General features: G+C 36.5%; 2 protein-coding genes and 1 non-coding gene across 3 annotated transcripts; 2 read left to right on the top strand and 1 right to left on the bottom strand.

The window, feature by feature from the left end:
* The first annotated feature begins 1,089 nt into the window (after window positions 1-1,089).
* Window positions 1,090-8,111, top strand: LOC142176525 (uncharacterized). Its single transcript, XM_075244469.1, has 2 exons — window positions 1,090-1,530; window positions 7,329-8,111. Exons 1-2 carry the CDS (start codon window positions 1,140-1,142, stop codon window positions 7,907-7,909), a joined length of 972 nt encoding a protein of 323 aa, XP_075100570.1. The 5' UTR covers window positions 1,090-1,139; the 3' UTR covers window positions 7,910-8,111.
* On the bottom strand, window positions 4,616-4,722 carry LOC142176946 (small nucleolar RNA R71). The gene has a single exon (XR_012705740.1). It is a non-coding gene; the product is annotated as a small nucleolar RNA R71 (small nucleolar RNA).
* A 12,459-nt stretch (window positions 8,112-20,570) lies between the features above and the next one.
* LOC107781634 (protein HAIKU1) lies at window positions 20,571-22,618 on the top strand. Its single transcript, XM_075244164.1, has one exon. The coding sequence runs from the start codon at window positions 21,264-21,266 to the stop codon at window positions 22,209-22,211; it is 948 nt and encodes a 315-aa protein (XP_075100265.1). The 5' UTR covers window positions 20,571-21,263; the 3' UTR covers window positions 22,212-22,618.
* Window positions 22,619-22,868: the final 250 nt, after the last annotated feature.

Here is a 22,868-nt window from a genome sequence, read left to right as displayed (position 1 = left end):
ACGAAGCCTTGGTGCGATCGTCGTGAGCGGTAAATTAGTGCCAGCTAGCGTAGTTCGAGAGAATACGTCTAGTAAATTGTAGTAGTTACTCGAGAGAGAGCTACGACACTTAAAGTACTCACGATCGGCAGAAAATATTTAGGCGAATTTATAGGAGACGTAGCGAGGAAGATTCCGACAATAGAGAAAATCATAACCTTAGACTTTTCCAAATCTTGTCTACAATATTTGCCTTGTTAGTTATAAATTACTGCATTTTTAATTACTTTGATCTTAGTTAGTAAACTCTCAAATTATTTTATAATATTTCTGAAGGTTGATTACTTGAATTCATGCAAAAATATTAGTGTAATTAACACGTTATTCCCCTGTGGGATTCTACTCCGCACTTGTAAACCGGATTATATTTGCAACGACCGCTTAGTCCTTTTTATAAGGCATAGTTGAGCGTGATCAATCTGCCGTCGCAAATCTGAACTAGTCGGACCAGTCACTTCGAATATCGAATGATTGAACAAATAATGTATCATGCATCAATTGATTTAGTGTAAATATTGGGCAATATATTTTTACCACAAGTGCATATAAGTTAAATTCATAGAAGCTCAAAAATTAGCAAGCCCCGGTTGAATAAGAATTAGCAAGCCCCGGTTGAATAAGAACTCTAATCTTAATCGGCCTAATTCAATGACGCATCACATTTTTCCAATTAAAAATTAGAGAACGTGACACAAAATAAAGTATATTAAACATAAAGAACCGTTTCGATTAAGTGGAACTAAAATATATAATTAGTTTGGGAGGAATTCAGGAAACTGATTCGGGCTTCCAAGTTCCAACTACGAGATATATCAAAAATAAAGAATTAAGAAATATTTATACTGTATACTTAACGAATATGGGAGACAGCACAAGCACACTAGCTGGTCTACTTGGAGTAGAGATTGAATTAAGACGAAATGATGTCAATTCTGTGAGGATGTTAGTGAAGTGGACCACTTAATTGTAGGGACAAAAGGAGTTTCCTTTTGTTCTTTTGCATGTGATTTGTGCATATAGACGCGTTTCTACATCTATAAATAGCCTCCGATTCTTGCATTCTATCCCAAGTCGATTTTGTAGCATTCAACTACATTGCAATGGCGAAGCTTAAAGTTGTTAACATTGTTTTCTTTCTGTTGTTGGGTATAGGAATATGTTCAGCTGCTAGAACACTCCTCACTTATGATCATGTAGGTGTTGGGGGTGAGGTAGGCGCCTATGGTGCAGGCCATGGCATTGGTGGTGGTGTTGCTGCTGGAGGCTATGCTGGTGGTGGTGGAGGAGGTTCCGGTGGAGGTGGTGGATATGGAGCTGCAGGTGACCATGGTTATGCCAGCGGAGGTGGCAGTGGAGGCGGAGCCGGTGGTGGTTCTGGCTATGCAGCTGGAGGAGAGCATGGTGCTGGATATGCTGGAGGAGGTGGTGGTGGAAGTGGAGCAGGAGGTGGCTATGCTGGTGGAGGACACGATGCTGGACATGCAAGTGGTGGTGGTGAAGGTGGTGGTAGCGGATATGGTGCTGGAGGAGCACCTGGTGGTGGTTATGGTGCTGGAGGTGGTGGAGGCAGTGGTGGCGGCGGAGCAGCTGCAGGTGGAGCACATGGTGGTGGATATGCTGAAGGCGCAGGAGGAGGCAGTGGTGGCGGCTATGGTGCTGGTGGGGCACCAGGAGGTGGATATGGTGGTGGAGGTGGGCATGGAGGTGGCGGCGGTGGTGCTTATGCTGGAGGAGCAGCAGCTGGTGGATACGGTAGTGGAGGAGGAGCCGGTGGTGGTGCAGGAGGAGCATATGGAGGCGGTGGTGGCGGTAGTGGTGCCGGTGGAGGAGGTGAGCATGCTGGTGGATATGGAGGAGGTGCTGGAGGTGGTGAAGGTGGTGGCTACGCCCCTTGATTGCTCATTCTAATCACCATTTGAAATCTAAAAATTTCCATATTCTTGCCCACACTACTAAAAAATAATGTAATCAAATTGTGGAGGGAAGATGATATATCGTGAAGGCAAAAGAATTGCAGCAAAGAAATGCTGCACCTTAAGTGTATTATCGTTTCCTTTAATAGCAAAATTAAGGTATGATGCTTGCATTTTAAGTACTATTAATTAAAGTGGTCAGCAAATTTCTGTACTCTATAAGTTGCATGCAATCAATAATAAGCAATATTGGTTTGGGCAGATTAGTAAACCTTTGCAAGGACGATCACACGGGAATTGATCATAATACATACAAAGAAATAAAAGAACAATATTGACAAGAAAAAATATTAAATAGAACGATTGAACAAGGGAAATATTAATAAGAGAAACAACGTAATGCCCGAGTGGAAGGCATTAGGCAAAATAAAATATCTTAGCTTGTATCAACAGTTAATTTGTATTTGTACTACAATTGAACTATGTGAAAATTTCAGTTAATGGATGAGAATTACAAGAAATGTATCACATGTATATATAAAATACAAATAACACCGAAATTGAACTAGAATTGGACTCCCTCATAGTGGCAAATATGCTTAATTACACAGCAGTTAATTGCAAACTCAAAGCATTTATAGAGGACACCGCAAAAATTTTAATCCCCAACCAAAATTTTGAGGTAAATCACTGATTTAGAGAAGTAAATCAAGTGGCAGATGGTTCTGACTTTCTGATGTTAGGCTAAAAATTCATGTTTTCGCATGTAATTTGCCTTACATTATACCTCAATCTTGTTAACTTTAGTGTAAATATTTGTGACTCGAGCGTAATAATGGTGTTTATATGTGTAGGAGTCAATTTAAAGTGAATTGACAAGCTTGCATGCAAAGTGAAGTAAAAACAGAAGAATTTGGAGAGAGTATGAGTTGGTGCCCAGGTTGGTGCCAGGCACCAACCAAAACGCCAAGGCAGAATGTGAAAAATTTCGTTGTCCTGGCTGGCGCCAGGAGCCAAGCGAAACGGCTAAGGACGGGTTCACCCTACACGCCCCCAACAGGTATAAAAGGGGTTCTAAACCTATTTCTTAGGGTTGGACACGATTTTGGAGAAGAAAAAGGATGCCAAGCACTATGAAGCAAGAATCAAACGAGTTTTTCCTTCCTTCATCTCTTTACTTTGTAGTTTCATATCTTTAAATATTATGTTGATTGTTGTTGTATTTATGAGTATCTAAACTCTTTTATCTAAGGTTTGATGGAACCTATTGGAGGATGATTTTCTACTACATTTAATATAGATTTGCCTTTGATTTTTCTCTACTTGTTCAACTATATTTTCATTGTTGTTAATTGAAGAGCTCTCAATTAACTGGGCCTATTTAGTGTATATATTGATCGAGATAGAGTACACATTTAGGTAGTTGTTGAATAACATCACTCGTAACGTAGTTGAGAGATCGATAGTGGGATTAGAGATAACGAAACTTTGGTGCGATCGTAGTGAGCGGTGAATTAGTGTCAGCTAGAGTAGTTCGAGAGAATACGTCTAGTATATTGTGGTAGTTGCTCGAGAAAGAGCTACGACAATCAAAGTACTCACGATTGTTAGAGAATATTTAGGCAAATTCATAAAAAATATAGCGGGGAAGATTCCGACAATAGGGGAAATCATAACCTTAGACTTTTCCAAATCTTGTCTACAATATTTGCCTTGTTAGTTATAAATTACTGCATTTTTAATTACTTTGATCTTAGTTAGTAAACTCTCAAATTTTTATATAATATTTCTGAAGGTTGATTACTTGAATTCGTGCAAAACTATTAGTTATAATTAACACATTATTTCCCTGTGGGGTTCGACTCCGGACTTGTAAACCGGATTATATTTGCAATGACCGGTAGATCTCTTAGGAGGCATAGTTGGGCGTGACGAAATTTTGACGCTGTTGCCGGGGAAGCAATAGTTTACTAATTACAACTATAAGAATTGATAGGATTCTTAGTTTAGTCAATTTTCTCCATTTTTATTCATTACATTGAAATTCTAACGTTTGTAGTCTTGTGTGTTATAGGTGTATGCCTAGAAACTACTCAAGAACTGGTGAATTGTTTGAAGTATTACCAGATCCTGAGAAAGCTTTCAAGGCATTAAATCGTGTAAACAAGAAGGACAACCAACAACATCACCCAAGAGAACAAATTGAACCGGATATGGGTGACGCTTTGGATAATCAAAACAATCGAAACAATGTGAATGACCCGAACAATCAGGGTATGGCACCTCTTGTATCAGAAATAGCTTTGTATGATTTGGCACAACCCACCACTAAAAATTTGGCAACTGCAATTATAGTCCCTCAGATACAAGTGGGGTCATTTCAACTCACAAACAACATGCTACATCTACTGCAAAATAAGGAACTGTTCTCCGGGTCTTACATTGAAGATCCACAAGAGCATCTAAAAATTTTTTGGTCAATTTGTGTCATGCAAAGGCAACCAAATGTAACACCGGAAGCAATAAGACTGTTGTTATTTTCATTCTCAGTGACAGAAGAAGCCCAAACTTGGCTTAATTCGCTCCCCATAAATTCCATCACAACTTGGGAGGAATTAGTCAAGCAGTTTTTGAATAAGTTCTACCCACCCAATAAGACTGCCAAGCATGTTAATAAGATATTGAGCTTCAGGCAGAAACCAATTGAAACGTTACAAGAAACGTGGGAGAGATTCAAAGGTATGCTGGTTAAGTGTCCACATCATGGCATTCCTGATCAGATGTTGGGACAACGGTTTTACATGGGATTGGCGGACAGTTTGAAGGCCAGTGTTGATGTTTCAGCAGATGGAGAATTTTTAAGCAAGTCATTTAGAGAGTGTAAGGTCCTGCTAGATAAAATGGCTCAAAACTCGGGATAGATGACAAGAGACTCCACAATCACCCCTATAGTTCACTTAGTAGCATTGGACCCGAACAATTCCATAGACGAGAATATGGCCACTCTAATGACGCAAATGCGTATCCTCACCAAGAATATTGATGAATCAGGCCAGAAGCAGGTACACATAGTTGACACGACTAATTGGGGATTATGTACACCATTCATTAACCAACCATATGTGTGTTCGTGGAGCGGTGAAAGTGACAATCAAAACTATCAAGAGAACATGAACTATGTGGGCAACTATGGAGGCCAGAGGCAAGGTGGTAAGAATTGGGGGTAGCAAAATCAGCAGTATAGACCAGCACAACAACAGTGCAATAACACCAGCAATCTTGGAGCTATACGGCCACAGGGTCAAGTAGTACCTTACCAAGGTCAACAAGGATACAACCAGCAAAATCAGTAGATAACTTATCAACAACCTCAACAATAACATATAGTGAGGAAGGATGACGGGTTATCTGAAATTAAAGGAATGTTGCAACAACTTATTGGGGCAAGCGGGAAAATGGAAGAAAAAGTCCACCAAATGCAAGAAAAGGTAGTGTCACACGACTCGACTATCAAGGGCATTGAGATTCAACTAGGGCAATATACATGGCCCTTAACAATCGTCCTCAAGGGACGTTACCTGCGGACATACTTGTCAATCCAAGAGAGCAGGGCCCGAAGCTGCTTATGGTGGTGAGCTTGAGAAATGGTAGAGATCTTGATTTAGAGCAAGAAATTGCTCGTGAGAGCCGGTCAACTGAAACACTTGTGTTAGTTCCAATTGAGTTAGATGAGTCAACTGGGCTAACAAAAGGAAGAGTGCAACCAGCCTAAGAGGAAATAAACAAGGAAAAAGAAGTTGCGGGGGAGACTGAGAAAGTGCAAGAGAAGGTTTTAGAAAAAGTGCCTGAGCAGGATCTAACTTAAGCTGCAGGAAAGAAGCTACCTCCAGCACCCTTCCCGCAGAGGTTGGCCAAATATCAGAAGGATGAGCAGTATAAAAAGTTCATGGAAATGCTGAAGCAAATTCAGGTAAATATTCCTCTAATCGATGCTTTGAGGGAGATGCCTGGTTATGCAAAAATGATGAAGGACTTGATGTCTCGTAAGTTCAACTTCCAAGACTTGGCAACTGTCACATTGACACAAACCTGTAGTGTTATTGGGATAAGACCTATAGTTGAGAAGCTATCCGACCCTGGAATCTTCACAATTCCATGCACCATAGGTAGCTATGCATTCGCCAAAGCATTGTGTAAAATCTGATGCCATTTTCTATCTATACAAAGTTAGGCATTTGAAGAGCAAGGCCCACATCCATATTACTACAGCTGGCTGACCGAACGGTGAAAAGACCATCAGGTATACTTGACGATGTACTTGTGCAAGTTGGAAAATTCATGTTTCCAGCAGATTTTGTCATTATGGACTGCTAGGTTGATGAGAAGATTCCCATAATTTTGGGAAGGCCGTTCTTGGCCATAGGAAGAGCTCTAATTTATTGTGAAACTAGGGAGCTGAAGATGAGGCTGAATAATGAAGAAATAACATTTAATGTGCAAAAGTCTATGCGGCGACCCAGTGAGTTTGCATATCGCTCTTTGTTAGACACGGTGGATGTAATCATGGAGGAAGATGATGAGGCACTTAATGCAAAAGACCCTCTAACAGCCTGCCTTATGAACTTAGAAGAAGTAAATGATGAGGACTTGGCGGAATGGGTGTTGGCTCTTCAAGGGCAAGGGTACTGAAAAAGATAGCTCGAATTCGAGCCTTTACACTCTGAAGAAAGAAAGACCCCTCCAGCCAAGCCATCGATTGAAGCACCACTACAATTGGAGCTGAAACCGCTACCATCTCACCTTACATATGCTTTCTTGGGACCTAACTCAACTTTACCTGTTATTATCTCATCTGGTTTGTTAGATATGCAGGTAGAATAACTTTTTAAGGTGTTAAAAGAGTGAAAGATTACAATTAGTTGGACCATTGCAGACATTAAGGGTATCAGCCCGCCTTCTATATGCATAAAATTCTACTGAAAGATGGGCACAAACCTTCCAGAGAACATCAAAAAATGTTGAACCCTAACATGAAGGAAGTTGTAAAGAAGGAAGTGATCAAGTGGTTAGATGCGAGAATTATTTTTCCCATCTCTGATAGTAATTGGGTTAGCCCAGTTCAGTATGTGCCAAAGAAAGGTGGGATGCCTGTTGTGTAAAACGAGAACAACGAATTGATATCAACGAGAATAGTCACGGGATGGAGAATTTGTATGGATTACAGAAGATTGAATAAGGCCACCCGAAAAGACCATTTTCCATTGTCGTTCATTGATCAGATGCTAGATAGATTGGTAGGGAGATCTCATTTTTGCTTCTTGGATGGATACTCGGGGTACAATCAGATATCTATTGACCATGGTTATGCCAGCGGAGGTGGCAGTGGAGGCGGAGCCGGTGGTGGTTCTGGCTATGCAGCTGGAGGAGAGCATGGTGCTGGATATGCTGGAGGAGGTGGAGGTAGAAGTGGAGCAGGAGATGGCTATGCTGGTGGAGGACACGATGCTGGACATGCAAGTGGTGGTGGTGAAGGTGGTGGTAGCGGATATGGTGCTGGAGGAGCACCTGGTGGTGGTTATGGTGCTGGAGGTGGTGGAGGCAATGGTGGCGGCGGAGCAGCTGCAGGTGGAGCATATGGTGGTGGATATGTTGAAGGCGCAGGAGGAGGCAGTGATGGCAGCTATGGTGCTGGTGGGGCACCAGGAGGTGGATATGGTGGTGGAGGTGGGCATGGAGGTGGCGGCGGTGGTGCTTATGCTGGAGGAGCAGCAGCTGGTGGATACGGTAGTGGAGGAGGAGCCGGTGGTGGTGCAGGAGGAGCATATGGAGGCGGTGGTGGCGGTAGTGGTGCCGGTGGAGGTGGAGCCTACGCTGGAGGAGGTGAGCATGCTGGTGGATATGGAGGAGGTGCTGGAGGTGGTGAAGGTGGTGGACACGGTGGTGGCTACGCCCCTTGATTGCTCATTCTAATCACCATTTGAAATCTAAAAATTTCCCTTTTCTTACCTACACTACTAAAAATAATGTAATCAAATTGTGGTGGGAAGATGATATATCGTGAAGGCAAAAGAATTGCAGCAAAGAAATGCTGCACCTTAAGTGTATTATCGTTTCCTTTAATGGCAAAATTAAGGTATGATGCTTGCGTTTTAAGTATTAAAGTGCTCTGCAAATTTTAATTTCTGTACTCTATAAGTTGCATGCATGCAATAATAAGCAATATTGTTTCGGGCAAAATTAGTAAACCTTTGCAAGGACAACCACAAGGGAATTGATCATACTACATACAAGGAAAGAAAAGAACTAGATTGACCAGAAAAATTATTTAATATATAGAACAACTGAACAAGGGAAATCTTTGCTGCCCTTAGTGTTAAGAAACCAAAAATGGACAGACCTTGCACTGTCGATATATGCTCATATAAAATGATGGCTCAATTATCACTGAAAATCTGAAAACTTTAAGGAACTCGGCAGCGCTGCAAGGTTGGCAAATTCATGGGGCATAGCTTATTTAAGTACGAATCTTTCTTCTTAGTGTCCAAAGAATGAAGCAATGCCCGAGAGGAAGGCAAAATAAAATATATTAGCTTGTACCAACAATTAATTTGTATTTGTACTACAAATGAACTATGTGAAAGTTTCCGTTAATAGATCGGATGAGAATTACAAGATGTATCACATGTATTAAAATACAAATAACAAACTATAGATCCTATAAGAATAATTCTTACAACTATATATATATCAGGTTATCTAGTATATGGTCGTTATATATCCTATGCTGCTAATTAAGGTCGAAGCTGAACGGTGTCTCCTAAAAGGAAACACAGAAATTGAACTAGAATTGGACTCCCTCATAGTGACAACATGCTTAATCACACAGCAGTTGATAACTGCAATTTCAAAGCATTTATAATCACACCGTAAAGATTTTAATCCCAAGCAAATTTTGGGGTAAAGCACTGATTTAGATGGGAACCTTATTTTTTCAAAGAAAGTATTGTCACAAAAATTGATAACTAAGTGTAATATTGTTGACCATATGGTCTGACGCGGCCTAATACATTTTTTTTTGGTAACTAACTATTTATATTACCACTCAAAAAGATATGTACAACTCCGAAAATCAAAAACAAGCAGTTTGGACATTAAGTCCCAAACTTGCTGGACATCGATGCCAACACTCTTTAGCTCCACAAACAACCTCTATGGATAGAAATTTAGTAACGACATGTGTCTATCTAGCCTATGCATTCTACGTGCTCTTTGATGTATCTCTCTCATCACTTGCTTTGTCACTTGATCAGCAGTTCTTTGTTGAGTCTTGAAGATCCTTGCATTCCTTTCTTGCCACAGGTGGTATACTCCACCAGCTAAAGTCATCCGATATATCTCTTGATCTGCAGTTTTCCTTCTTGCATGTTACACTGCCCATGTGACTTCATGCTGCTAATTACTAGCATTCGTAGTGATGCCTTGCCATTTCAACAATTTAGACCATACTTGTTTGCATATTCACACTAGAACAATAGGTGATCAATGTTTTCATTTTTCTTCAGGCATAGGACACAGTCCATATCATCTAAATTAGCCCAGCAAGCAATTCTTTCTTTTGTTTGGAGTCTCCTATGTAATGCCAGGAACAGAATAAACAGCCACTTAGGTAATCCAACATTGTTACATATCAATCTTCTCCATGGTATTTTCTGGAAATCTCCACGAATAAGCTCATACACCTTCTTGGTTGAATAGTTGTTCATAGCTGCTACTTCATCTTCAGTTAATCCTATTTGATCAAACACTGCTCTTGTTTTGGAAATTTCCTACACCATCCATGAAGCTTGAGTAGCTTTTGTTTCCCACACTGTGCCTCTTTTTATATAGTAAGAGTGAATCCATTTGACCCAAAAGTTATCCTTTTTCCTGCAACATTCCACAACAATTTCCCAATAGGAGCAAAGTTCCATACATATATATCCAGGATACTGAGGCCCCCTGCAGCCCTGGGAAAGCAAAGTCTATCCCATGCTATAAGTGCCTTCCTTTATATCTCACTTTCACCAGTCCATAGGAAGCTCCTACATGTAGCCTCCACCAGTTAGGTCACCTTTTCTGGTAGAACAAACACTTACGACCAAAATACTTGTATAGAGAAAAGTACTGACTTTACAAGTTGTAGTTAGTCTGCATATGATAAGTATCATGTAGTCCATGACTTGATCCTGGCCAACATCTTGTCAATAAGAAGCTTGCACTGAATGATTGATAGCCTTTTAGTACTCAAAGGAATCCCTAGGTATCTAAATGGCATCTCTCATTTTGTGAATTGTAGTGCATGCAAGATAACCTGATGAACCTCTGGCTTCACCTCTCCAAAATATATTGAACTTTTGTCTACATTAGCAGCCAATCCAGATACCTGCGAGAAGTGTTGGAAATATTGGGATAGCAAGTTGACAGATTCTAGTTCTCCCTTGCAGAATAGTAGTAGGTTGTCAGCAAATCCCAATTGAATAATCTGCAGCTTCTTGCATCTTGGATGGAATTTGAACATAGGTACATCATTGAGTCCCTTCAAACTTCGACTGAAATACTCTATAACTAGCACAAATAATAAAGGAGATAAGGGATCCCTTTGTCTCAGTCCTTTTTTGGCTTGGAATGGTGCCACAGGATCTCCATTAATAATAATTGAGTAGGAAACAGTCTGCATACAACACATAATCCATTTGACAAATCTTGTTGGGAACTGTAGGCAGTTAAGTATTTGCTCAATATATGGCCACTCCACTGAATCGTAGGCTTTTCTCATATCAATTTTCAGCATACACCTAGGTGTAATGCCTTTCCTACCATAACCCTTCACAAGTTCATGACTCAGTATAATGTTATCAGTGATCAACCTGCCTGGAACAAAAGCAGATTGGCTTTTGTCCACTAAACTTTCCATAATACCTTGCATTCTTCTAGTGAGGATTTTGGATATAAGTTTATACGCCATAGTGCAATAGGAGATAGGCTTAAATTCAGACACCTTTGATGGATTCTTGACCTTTGGGATTAATGTAATTGTAGTGCAATTAATAGCTTTGTACATTTCTCCATTAGTAAAAAAATTGAATCACTGCATTTGTCACCTCCTCTCCGATCACAGACCAGGCTCTTTTAAAGAAAAAAGCATTGAAACCATCACATCCTGGAGCTTTTTGATCATCTATACTCATAAGAGCTTGGTACACTTCATCTTTTGTGACATGGGCTATCAAATATAATTGTTGCTATCTTGTTAAACCATTACCACGTTTCATGATGTTAGGATCCACTCCTGGTAGTTGAGCAGCAGCACTACCAAGCAACTTTTTGTAGAAACTGGTCATTTTATTTTCTATATCATCTGGTTGTTGTAAAATTTATCATGTGTCATTGACAAGGCTTTTGATCCTGTTTTGAGCTTGCCTATTCTTTAAATTGGCAAAGAAGTAGGCAGTATTGGCAACTCTCAGTTCCAACCATTTCGTTCGTGACTTCTGCTTTGTTATACTCTCCTTCACGAGACTCCATTTCTCTAGCTCTCTTTGTAACTCTTTTTCAATAGTAAATAGCTCACTAGGGTGATTGTGGTTCCCCATTTGTGATTGTGTTTCATTTAGCCTTCGTCGATAGTGATTGATCTTTTCCTCCACATTGCTTAATTCCTTTGATTTAATTGTTTCAAAGCTGTCTTCATCACCTTAAGTTTCCTCCAGATAACCTCCATGTGTTTAGTACCTGTCTGGCTGCCCCATGTATTTGTCACCACGCTTAGAAAGTCTTTGTGGTCCGCTAAGCAATTCAGAAACCTGAAAGGTCTTGGATTCCTCTTCACAGCTTCTACAAATTGTATGCCCAGGGGTGTATGATTAGGACAACCAGGATTCAGTATCACTACTTCTGTCGGAGCTACTGTTAAAAGTCTCTCAGTATTGGCTAAAGCCCTGTATATCCTACTATAAATCTGTCAATTTGTCCATGTATATCTTGTTCCCACTGCACGTAGTTCAACCATGTCAGTTGATGTTATAAAATTATTAAAATCTCTCACCGTATTTTTCTGGATAAACTGCCTGTCATCCATATCTATTATTGCATTAAAATCACCAATAGCTAACCATGGATCTTGCATATAGTTATTTACACTTCTCAGTTCTTCCCATAGTGGCTTCCTAGTTTCAATTGTATGTAGTCCATAAATCGCAGACAAAGTGAACTTTACTGGCATCTGAGGGATCCAAACTATGCCATGAATGGCTTGAGCACTCATATCAACTACATCAAACTCCACTCTATTTGAGTCCTCATAATATCCAGATTCTACCCTTGTTACTATAGGAGTAGTTTGCACACCATCTCTAGTTAATTGATATCTTTTTTATTATTCTGTTGGCATTCTCTTCCTTGACTCTGTTTTCCAGTATTGCTATCAACCCAACATCATTATTCTGTATATAACTGTCTGTACTTCTTTTTTGCTTATATACTTTATTTACACCTCTCACATTCCATGATATAATTTTCATTTAGTTGAATGTTTGAGTTGTGGATCCCCAGTAGCCCCTTGATAACTACATTGCCCCTTCTCACCATTAGTGTTTTCCAATGTCTCTCCAGCTATTGTGATAGTTAATGGACTGAACCCATTCACTACATTAATCCCTTTTGTTTTCCTTGTCTTGGATTGAGCACCTCTACCTGCTGATTTTCCTTTAGCTGTCTCCTAGGATGTCATTTTGTCTCCCTCCTGATTATTTGCATTTGGGCTTACTTGCTGTAATTGTTATGTTTGCTCATGTATCATGTAGTGAGGTTGTTGTATTATACCTGCTTCAACTTTCTCGTGCTCTGCTCTTCTTCTCCATTCCATTCTTGGCTTTGTTTGTTGCTGCTTTGCCACAGGAATGGCCTTTGATGTTCTCAGCTCAGTCCTGCAAACATGACCAACTTGTAGGTAGGTGGGGCAATATTCAGGGACCCAATCATACGCAACCTGTTGGTCAAAGATTTTCCCAGCCGGATCCATGACTTTAATCGATTTAGGCATGACCTTTGTGACATCCATCTCAACTAATAGCCTAGCATAGGAGATCCTTTCAACTTTAGTTGTGCATTCATCTGCAAAGAGTGGAACTCCTAAGCCACTACCATTTACTTGCACTCTATCACTAGGATAAATAACATGCGCCCCACCATTAGAGTCTGTTTGGAAAGCCACCTAGGAATTGAATTTGGGTGTAATTGGGTATAATTACACAGTTTGGCGTATTTGTTTGGCCAAGTAATTACTTGATCAGCATGGAATTGGGTGTAATTGGAGAGGTGTAATTACACTCTCTCTAATTACACTGTGTAATTACAAAGTTACTTTTTAATTTCTTTCCTTTTTATTTTAGTTTATTTTCTTTATAAATTTTTATTTCCATTGTTTTAATTATTTTTTTATTTTTATTTTTACTTTTACTTTTTTTTTTATTTTAAAATATATTTTCTTTGTACATTATTTATTTATTATTTCTCTACCTTTACTTCTTGTGATTCTATGTAATTGTTCGTATATTTTATTTCTTACTTATTTTATTTTCTTCATTTAGCGTAACTGCATTATTATTCTATTTTTTCAAACTACACCTCCTAATATTAGAAATAATGAGTCATTAACAAACTTGGCATATAATGAGTGACGCCATTAAAGTAGAATTTCTTTGTGAGGTTATAAACTTATTATGTTTCCTAATCTTAAGTTGTATTGGAACTTATTTTTATTATGTTGAAATTTGACATATGTTAAACTCTTTTTTTTTGGATTTGAAATTGTGTCATATTTATGGTTCCACTTTACTTGTTATTTCACATTGTATGTTATTCATTTTTTATTTCATATTGCATGTTGTTCATTTTTTAGTTAGAATTGATATATTAATTTTGTCAAACATTTGCATAATGTTATGTCATTATATTTATAAATATTAATTTATTTTATCAAACATGCATTCAATTATGTTCTTACAAAATGTATGTTTTTAGTTTTTATAATTAATTAAACTAAATATTATTAATTTGGAAAATATATATCAATTATTTTTACTATATTAGTTATAAATATATGATTACTAATTAGTGTATATTCAAGAAAAAATATGCATCTTAAATACTAAATCTAATATCATTTATACTTATAAAAATTATTTATATTGCATATATTTATTATATTAACTTTTAAGTTCCATAATTACTTTATTTAAAATTTAATCTAATTGTGTAATTACACTTGTGCAACCAAACAATACGCTTGTAATTACGCTGTAATTACGTTATGACAAACAAACACGTCGTCGTAATTACTAGCTTGTGTAATTACTAGGGTGTGTAATTACACCAATTACAATTACCGTGTGGCTTTCCAAACATACCCTTAATATTTGTTTGTTTTCGGCATTACTAGGGACATGAACTAACATAATCTGAGATATTGATCTGGTTTAAACTTTAGATCAACGAATGGCGGCTAGATAAAACATCGAACTGAGGCTTTAGTGATACAACAAACTCAGTATCCAATTATAAAAATTGTAATAGTCTTAGGTTAAGGATCTAATCACCTACGTACATATTTGGGGTGTACAAATGGAAGCGACAAATCGCACCAACTCGATAGTCCGAGTCAAACCGAGAAAAAAACTCGACTATGATTTGGTTTAATTTGGTTTGGTATTGAAAAATAAAATCCGACCATATTTGGTTTGGTTTGCTTTTAACTAAAAAAACAAACCGAAACAAAACCAACCCGACATTATATGTATAGAAGTTTTAAATATATTTAATACATAAAAATATTTATTGTAGTGTAGTTTATAAATATTTCTTAAACTTTTTCATAGTTTTATCTTTCAACGTATTATTTCAAGCTTGAAGTTATAATTTTTGGATGCTCCAATAAGTTTTGTAGTCCATAAATGTTAGTAACTCAAATAACTTCTAAATCGAAATCAAATCAATACTAATGCTAATAAAAGACATTCAATTCAATTGTACTAGGAATAAAAATAGTGTTGGATATCTATTTTTTAGTTTTTCAATGGTTTAGATAAAATGCATAACTTATTTTTCTTTTAGTGTTTAGTCATGTAAATAATAGTACTTATTAGTTGTACTTATTTTAGCAACTCATTAGTAACTTTAAATTATGTTTGTTTTCATTATAACTTATTAATAATATTTATTTTATGCGATTTTATATCTTTATTGTTGAATATTTTAGTACAATCACATGACTCATCTCATATTTATGTTATTTTATTGAAAAATATCTTATATAGTTCTGTCTTACTAGGACTAAAGAAATATTTGAAACACATTCTATGTTTTGTGCTACGAAGACTTTATGAAAAAAAACCTAAAAAACCCGAAAATCCGAAAAATCAGAGAAAAACCGAGATTAAAAAATCCGACTTTTATTGGTTTTGTTTGGTCTTTAGATTTAAAAATACGATACAATTTGTTTGATTTGATAATTAGAAAATCTGAATCATCTCGACCTATGTACACCCCTAATACATATACATATATTGACCATAGGTGTGGAAATGTTTTGAATAGGACGGATAGACTTTCATCGTCAAGGTTAATGTACAGATGAATGCATTATGCTGTGAATGCCTGTGATAATCAAGTGGTTGATGACAGCAAAAGCACACTACTATTGTCTAGTATTGTTAGTGAGTGATTTTTTTTAGTGTAGTTCATCTTCCCTTTTTCCTTTTTGCGTGTGTATTTTGTGATGATTGCTTTTGGAGGCACTAAATTCCCTGCTCCAATAGTGGTGTCAATTCTAATCCACTTATGTGCAACCCACCCAAGTTTAAACGGGTTGGATCAGCGACTGAGGATACACGGGTCAAAATGGGTTGAACCCAAAATGAACCGTCTAAGTATTGGATTAGGATCATAGGATGGGCTAAAATTATGTAAACCAACGGGTAAAAATTCTGCCCAACCACTCTGCTTATAGTTCAAATTAATTTGAGCCAAAGAAAGTATATATTAGCGATTAACTAAACATTGATTCAGCTTCATTTTCGGATCCAAATCTTGACCAGAACACCAAAACGATTGGCCATTATCAACCAAATAATTAATATTAAATGGGTAAAAGAAAAGCTAAAACAACTCATGCAATCTCAGAAACATCAGTTCGTAACAAAATCCCACATTTTTTCCTACATTCATTATTGCATGAAGGGCAGAAATTTAATGATATTTGAACAACGTAAAGACTCATTTCCCTTTTTTTCTTTTCTCTCTTTAGATATACACCTCAGGCTATCCTTATTCGTCACAAAGCAATCTTTCCTTATTCTTCTTCTTTTGTATAATCAAATATGAGTCTCAGCTGCTTGACCTGCAAGATTCTGAGGACAGATTCAGAAAATGAATTAAAGGCAAGATTCAATGTTGATAAAAATAGTAAAGAAAAATCAGATTACATTAGGCCTGAAATGAGCTGGTCAGGGAATTTTGCACCTAGGCCTGAAAACATGGCTCATTCGCCTCGGGGCCCGGTGAACAAGGTTAAAAAAGGTTCTCGCCGGCTTCATAACAGCGGTCCGGTGGAGTTTCCAGGTGGTTCGCCCAGGTTAGTAAGGAGCCCTGGGATGAGAAGGGATTGGAGTTTCGAGGATCTGCAACGTCAACTAGTTAAATAAAATAGGCGAATCCAATATTTAGAATGATTGATAATCTCATTTTTTTAATTGTTACATTTATATGCATAATAAGTCAGAAGCAATAAAACTCTTAGTTGCTAACAGACTGGATATGTTCCCAGGGTCGGATTAGTTATGTAACGTACCAGTTCTTTGTTGAAACTAATTTATACTTTTCTGTATCTTTTTCATTTTATTTTTTTTTCTCATTAACTAACTGGGTGTCACATTTCCTTCGGTATCATGTTCAGTCATTAATTAGGCTGAAGTTAGATTAGAACGGCGTCATGACTTATAACAGTAACTCTATATAATAGTTATTCATTATAAAAGTTAAGTTTTTTTCAGAATTGATTTTTATATTATGTTATAAATATGTTCTCAATATAGGCTGAAGTTGGATTAGAACGGCGGCATGACATATAACAGTATCTCTGCATAATAGTTATTCACTATAAAAGCTAATTTTTTCTCAAAATCGATTTTTATATTATGGTATAAATATGTTCTCTATATATGCACTTCACTATAACAACAAAAAAATATCGTAACAAACGAGTATGTAATAGAAAGGTTTGACTAATGTGGATTTCGTTCCAAAAATTGTTCATTCTTTGGAAATATATTGAGTGGACAATGTGGACATTAGCTGCATATTTGTTAAATTCTAGATGGTTATATTGGTAAAACTATTAAACTGGTTTTTCACTACTAATTTCCAGGTAGCTTAATTAACAATTTGTATAGTAAATTGTTTTATCTCTTTCTTTTCTTTTAATCTACCTCATTCTTGGAAAATAATTCAAACGGAGCTTACGTGGAAATCTCCGAAAATGCAGAGTCATTGTTACATCATGCTTGGATAAAGCATGCAACCATTCTTACGCTTCTTTAATTATAACTAATTATGCGTTAATTGGCCATTTAAAAAAAGGATTAAGAGTCCTTATTTTTGCATTTGTGCATACGGACAAGCTGGCTGCTACGAATTACATTGATTAAGCCATGTGCAATATGATAATGTTTATTTTTGAATTGGGTCGAGAAATTCCAATAGTTGCGTGACTTTCTTCTTGCACGACAACTTCAACAGGGGCTATATGGAGGAATATGAAGTCCTCTCCTTGGGCGATAATTAAGTTATTTAATCTTGATTTGGGTTAATTTGCTTGGTATGATGAGAAATGTTTTTGAATTTGTTTTTCAGAGTAAGTTGCTTTTTTTAAAGAAAAATTGTTGCAAAAATTTTCCAATTTTTGGTTAATGTTGACTATAAAATATTAATAAAAAATTATAAGAATATCTAAATGTTAATTGATGCAGCATTATAACGCTAAGAGTTGAGATTATCAATAAGGCAAACGACTTTTGCTCGATCATAAGTGAAAAATTTTCTTCCTTTTGGTGGCAAAATATTTTCTTGCTACTATAATAAGAATGGCTTATTTTTCTATTAAATAAACATAATAAAATGAATTATTTTACAGGAAAACACTTCTTAAAAAATATGTTGGGTCATACCAAAAGAAAATGACTTATTTTACGGAAAACACTTCTTAAAAGATATTTTTGATTAGTCATACCAAAAACAGTAATGTGTAAACATTTCTTTAACATCCAGATTGTTTATCAATTTAAAGTTGGAACATTATCCAACCGATTTTGTGCATCTTTGTTTTTTTCCCCTCAACTTGTGACAAAGCAGACGTTCGAATCATGATCCTTTGGTCATCATCGAACTACTCATGTGGGAAATTCTTGTGTATTTACTCTGTCAAGATCTTTTATATGTTTTTGTTTTCTGCTTCCTCTTAATTAACTGCCTAAAGATATGGCCACTTTTGTGGTCAATGAAAGGGTAATTCATTTAATTTTTACCCATTACTAAATGATAATTTATGAATATTCCTATAATGACGTAACAAAAACTGTGGGAAGTCATGGTATAACCACTTGTTATAATGAGAACATAAAAGGCTATTTCCTTCCCCAGAATAATAGATGTCTTCTTTACAGGAAAAAAATTCATTATTCTTATAGCGTACGTACAATAAACTTGCCCACACTTTTACAGTCAAAGTCAAACTTTCTACATTCTACCTTAAGACGTTTGAGCTTTGCTTGCAAATCTTTATTTTTAATACGTGGCTGAATAAATTATCTAAATCCAAGTTTTTTGGTAGATATCTAAATCTAAGTTGACTCAACCCTTTATCAAATATACGTGTAATTTGGTACTCCTATAAGATTATTATAGTATGATAGAAAGGAGACACACAAGGCCAAAGAAATTATAATATGTTTATTACAATGGTTTTAAACAAATAATGGCTAACATTTTTTATACCCTTTGTATTTAAAGGTTTTCCTTCTTTTACTCACATTCTCAATCCTTTTTCCACCATTCTATCTCTTCTTCTGAATCATACCTTTATAAAACTTTTTAGTTCAAATAAAATAAAATGAAGGGAGCAATAACTTCTTTTTCTATTTTTTTTTTTCTAAAAAGGAGTACTCTAAAATTTCGTTTTTATGTAACGTATTTCGAAGTACAGAGGTTGAATTTATTAATGTCCGGTGTCAATTTGAATAGAAATTTTTTAAATAAAATTTATATATTTAAAAATTACGTAAAAAATATTACAAGTTATTAATATTTAACAACTAAAAACAAATTTAAAATATGTGCAAGAAAATAATCAAACTTTTAATTCTCTAAATAGTAAATGTATTATATCAAATTTTTAGTTTTCCAAATATCATTAACAAATTACAAATTCGTAAATTAAATTTAGTAAATGCTTCAAGTTTCAACTTGGGGTGTACAAAGAAAACCGATAAACCGCACCAAATCGATAATCCGAGTCAAACCGGATTAAAAAAACCCCGATGTGGTTTGGTATTGGAAAACAAACCCCGACCATAATTGGTTTGGTTTGATTTTAACTAAAAAAAAGTCAAACCAAAACCAAACCAACCCGATAGTACATTTATATAATTTTTAAAAATATTTTATACATATAAATATTTCTTAAACTTTTTCACAGTTTTATCTTTTAACATATTATTTCAAGTTTAGACTTAACATTCTTGAAGGATAAATAAATTTTATAGCCCATAAATGTAGTAACTCAAACAAAATTCAAATCAATACTAATGCTATCAAAAGAAATTCAATTCAATACTAAGAATGGCGAAAGTGTTAGATAATTATTTTAGTTTTACATTGGTTTATAATGAAAATGCATAACTTAGTTTATATTTTTCCTTAGTGCTTAGTTATATAACTAATATTAATACTTATTAGCTATACCTATTTTAGCATGACATATATAGTATTTTTAGATTATGTTAATTTTTATTATAGCTTATTAATTAGCAATATTTATTTTATGTAATTTTATTATTTTATCTTTGTTATTGAATATTTTAGTATAATGTTATGACTTATCTCATATTATTGTGTTAGTTCCTTGGAAAACACATTATATAGTTGTGTTTTACTGGAACTTAAGAAATATTTGGAGCACAAGTTACATATTTTATGTTAGGTAAAACTCGAAAATCCAAAAAAATCCAAGAAAAATCGAAATTAAAAAATCCGTCTTTATTAGTTTGGTTTGATTTATAAATTTAAAAACCCGACGTCATTAATTTAGTTTGATAATTGAAAAGTCTAATCCAATAGGGTGCGTCAACCATGCAACAACTCCCGTGGTTTGACTCGTCTTCGTCAGTATTTTCCATTCACCCCCCACTACTAACGCAACAGGTTCGTCACTCTAATTCAACCCTATCGGGCCCACTATAGCCCTACTGACCCACCTTCTCTTTCTTCTTTCTATTTTCTAGCAGACTAGTGGATACTTTAAAAACCTTGAAACGCGTCATCTTCGTTTTCAAACTTCAATTCCCTTTTCATTTCCTCGTTGACCGACGACAGCCACCAGCCACCAACTCCACCACCACCCTCCGCCGTGTTCAGCTCTGAAGGTTTTCATAAGTTTGCAGTTCGCATGCTCGACGCTTTGCCCCAGTAATCAGAGCGTAATTCTCTTCTCTGTCTCTTTCTACTCTTAACCTTTTCAACTTTTAGGGCATGTCTGTTTCTGGAAAATTATAGAGAGAGAAAATTGGAAGTGGGAAACTGAAAAGGTTGGATTTTTTAGGGTTGTTTGTACTCTGTATGCTCGTTTGACCTTTAAGTATTTATAAAGAAAAAAATTGAAAACTTTTTTCTTTTTGGAAGAGTTCAGTAATATATGGTATCTGGGATTTGAATATTCTGTGGGAAGAATAAGTTGTTTATTGAGATTTCCGTGGTTACTTTTGTGAACTGAAGCAGAAGTTTTGGCTGGAGTTGAAGCTGGTTGATGTATGGGTATCACTGTCTGCGGTGATATTTCTTTAATTTCAAGTGTAGGGTTTCTTGTTATCAAACTTGTAGAGGGTCTTTCGCAGTGATATAAAATTTGAGTTGCATTATATAATTCCTTTTTAGTTGAAGTGTTGTAAAAGAGGGATTTAAAGATAAAATCTTTTGGAGTTCGGTGATTGTCTTGAAGTTATTGAGATGGATAATAGGAATCCAGATCATTTGGGTGTGAATAAATTTGGGAAGAATATCAAGAAGAGTCCTATACACCAACCCAATTTCAACAACACAAATAGTGCTCGGCCACAACCTCAACCTCAGGTTTATAATATTAACAAGAATGATTTTCGGAGCATTGTTCAGCAACTGACAGGTTCACCTTCTCAAGAGCCTCCACCTAGACCTCCTCAGAATCCTTCAAAGCCTCAGAGTATGAGATTACAAAAGATTCGGCCACCGCCTCTGACTCCAATAAATCGTTCCCAAATTCCAATCCACCCTCCTGCACAGGTCCCAGCCCCTGCCCAATCTGCAGGAGGTGTTCCTTACCATAACACTATTGTGAGACCGCCTCACTATGGTCAGCCGTCACCCTCTATGTTACCACCCACTCCTGGAGATGTATGGACAAATACAGCTGAGTCTCCAATTTCAGTTTATATGCGTTATCTTCAAAATTCAATAATAGATTCTGGGCCTAGACAAGCACAATTTCAAGGTCCTGGTCATTTTCAAGCACATCCACCATCATCTGGTTTACTACCTAATCCTTCAATGCCACTTCTTCCATCTCCTAGAATGAATGGCCCACCCCCTCTTCCATCCCCACGTTTGAATGGTCCTCCTCCACCTCTTCCTTCCCCGGGAATAAATGGGCCTCCTCCTTTGCCTTCACCGACTTCTCAGTATCTTTTGCCATCACCCACTGGCTTTTTGAACTTGTTATCTCCCCGGTCCCCTTATCCATTGCTTTCTCCGGGTATGCATCATCCTCCACCACTTACACCAAATTTCTCCTTCTCTCCCATGGCCCAGCCTGGGATTTTAGGCCCGGGACCACAATTTCCTCCTTCTCCTGGTTATGGATTTCCTTTGTCACCTTCCGGGTTCTTCCCCATTTCAAGTCCAAGATGGAGGGATCAATAATGCTAGGAAGAGAGCTGCTGACTTTGGATGGCACCTTTGATCTGATTCTTTGCTTTGAGTTCTGTCGTGGTGGCAGACCTCCCGCAAATTGAAGCTTTTTCCCTGTGGATATGCAGTGTATCCTAGCAAAATGTAAGAGATCCTTTCTAAAACTGTTTATGATTTTTCTTTTTGTTGTTCTTAACAAACATTTCAAATCTTGACTCTTTGATTGTAGAGTTTGTAGCAGATGTATCTCTTTATTTGCATAGCGCTTTGAACATGTAGTACATTTAGCAACTCAACTGGACAGTTGAAAAGGTCTGTAGCTTGTTAGATGATGGTTTATTCAATTTATATGTAGCTGGCAAGGTTCTTGTATTCTTTGTAATATCACCTTTGGGATCAAATATTTTGGTTTTTGTTAATCTTCTTCCTCTCGTGTAGATTAATTATCTGCTCATTGTGTCATTTTTGTGTGGTATCATTATCCTTTCTGTCCTACACAACTATGTTTATGTGCCTCTTCCAGATTTTTGCTTTTCACATGGTCTTCTCCAGAAAGTCTGGGGGGTCATTTGGTTGGATGTTGTAGTTGAAATAATATCTATACTGAACTCCATATTAAAAGTACAATATCTTGTTGCTGTTTTTAGTTCCTATCCCTGCATTAAATAT

Source organism: Nicotiana tabacum, chromosome 22, assembly GCF_000715075.1.
Source record: "Nicotiana tabacum cultivar K326 chromosome 22, ASM71507v2, whole genome shotgun sequence".
NCBI classification, from domain to species: Eukaryota; Viridiplantae; Streptophyta; class Magnoliopsida; order Solanales; family Solanaceae; genus Nicotiana; species Nicotiana tabacum.
The sequence above is the reverse complement of the archived record's forward strand: the minus strand, read 5'-3'. Positions and strand labels throughout refer to the sequence as shown.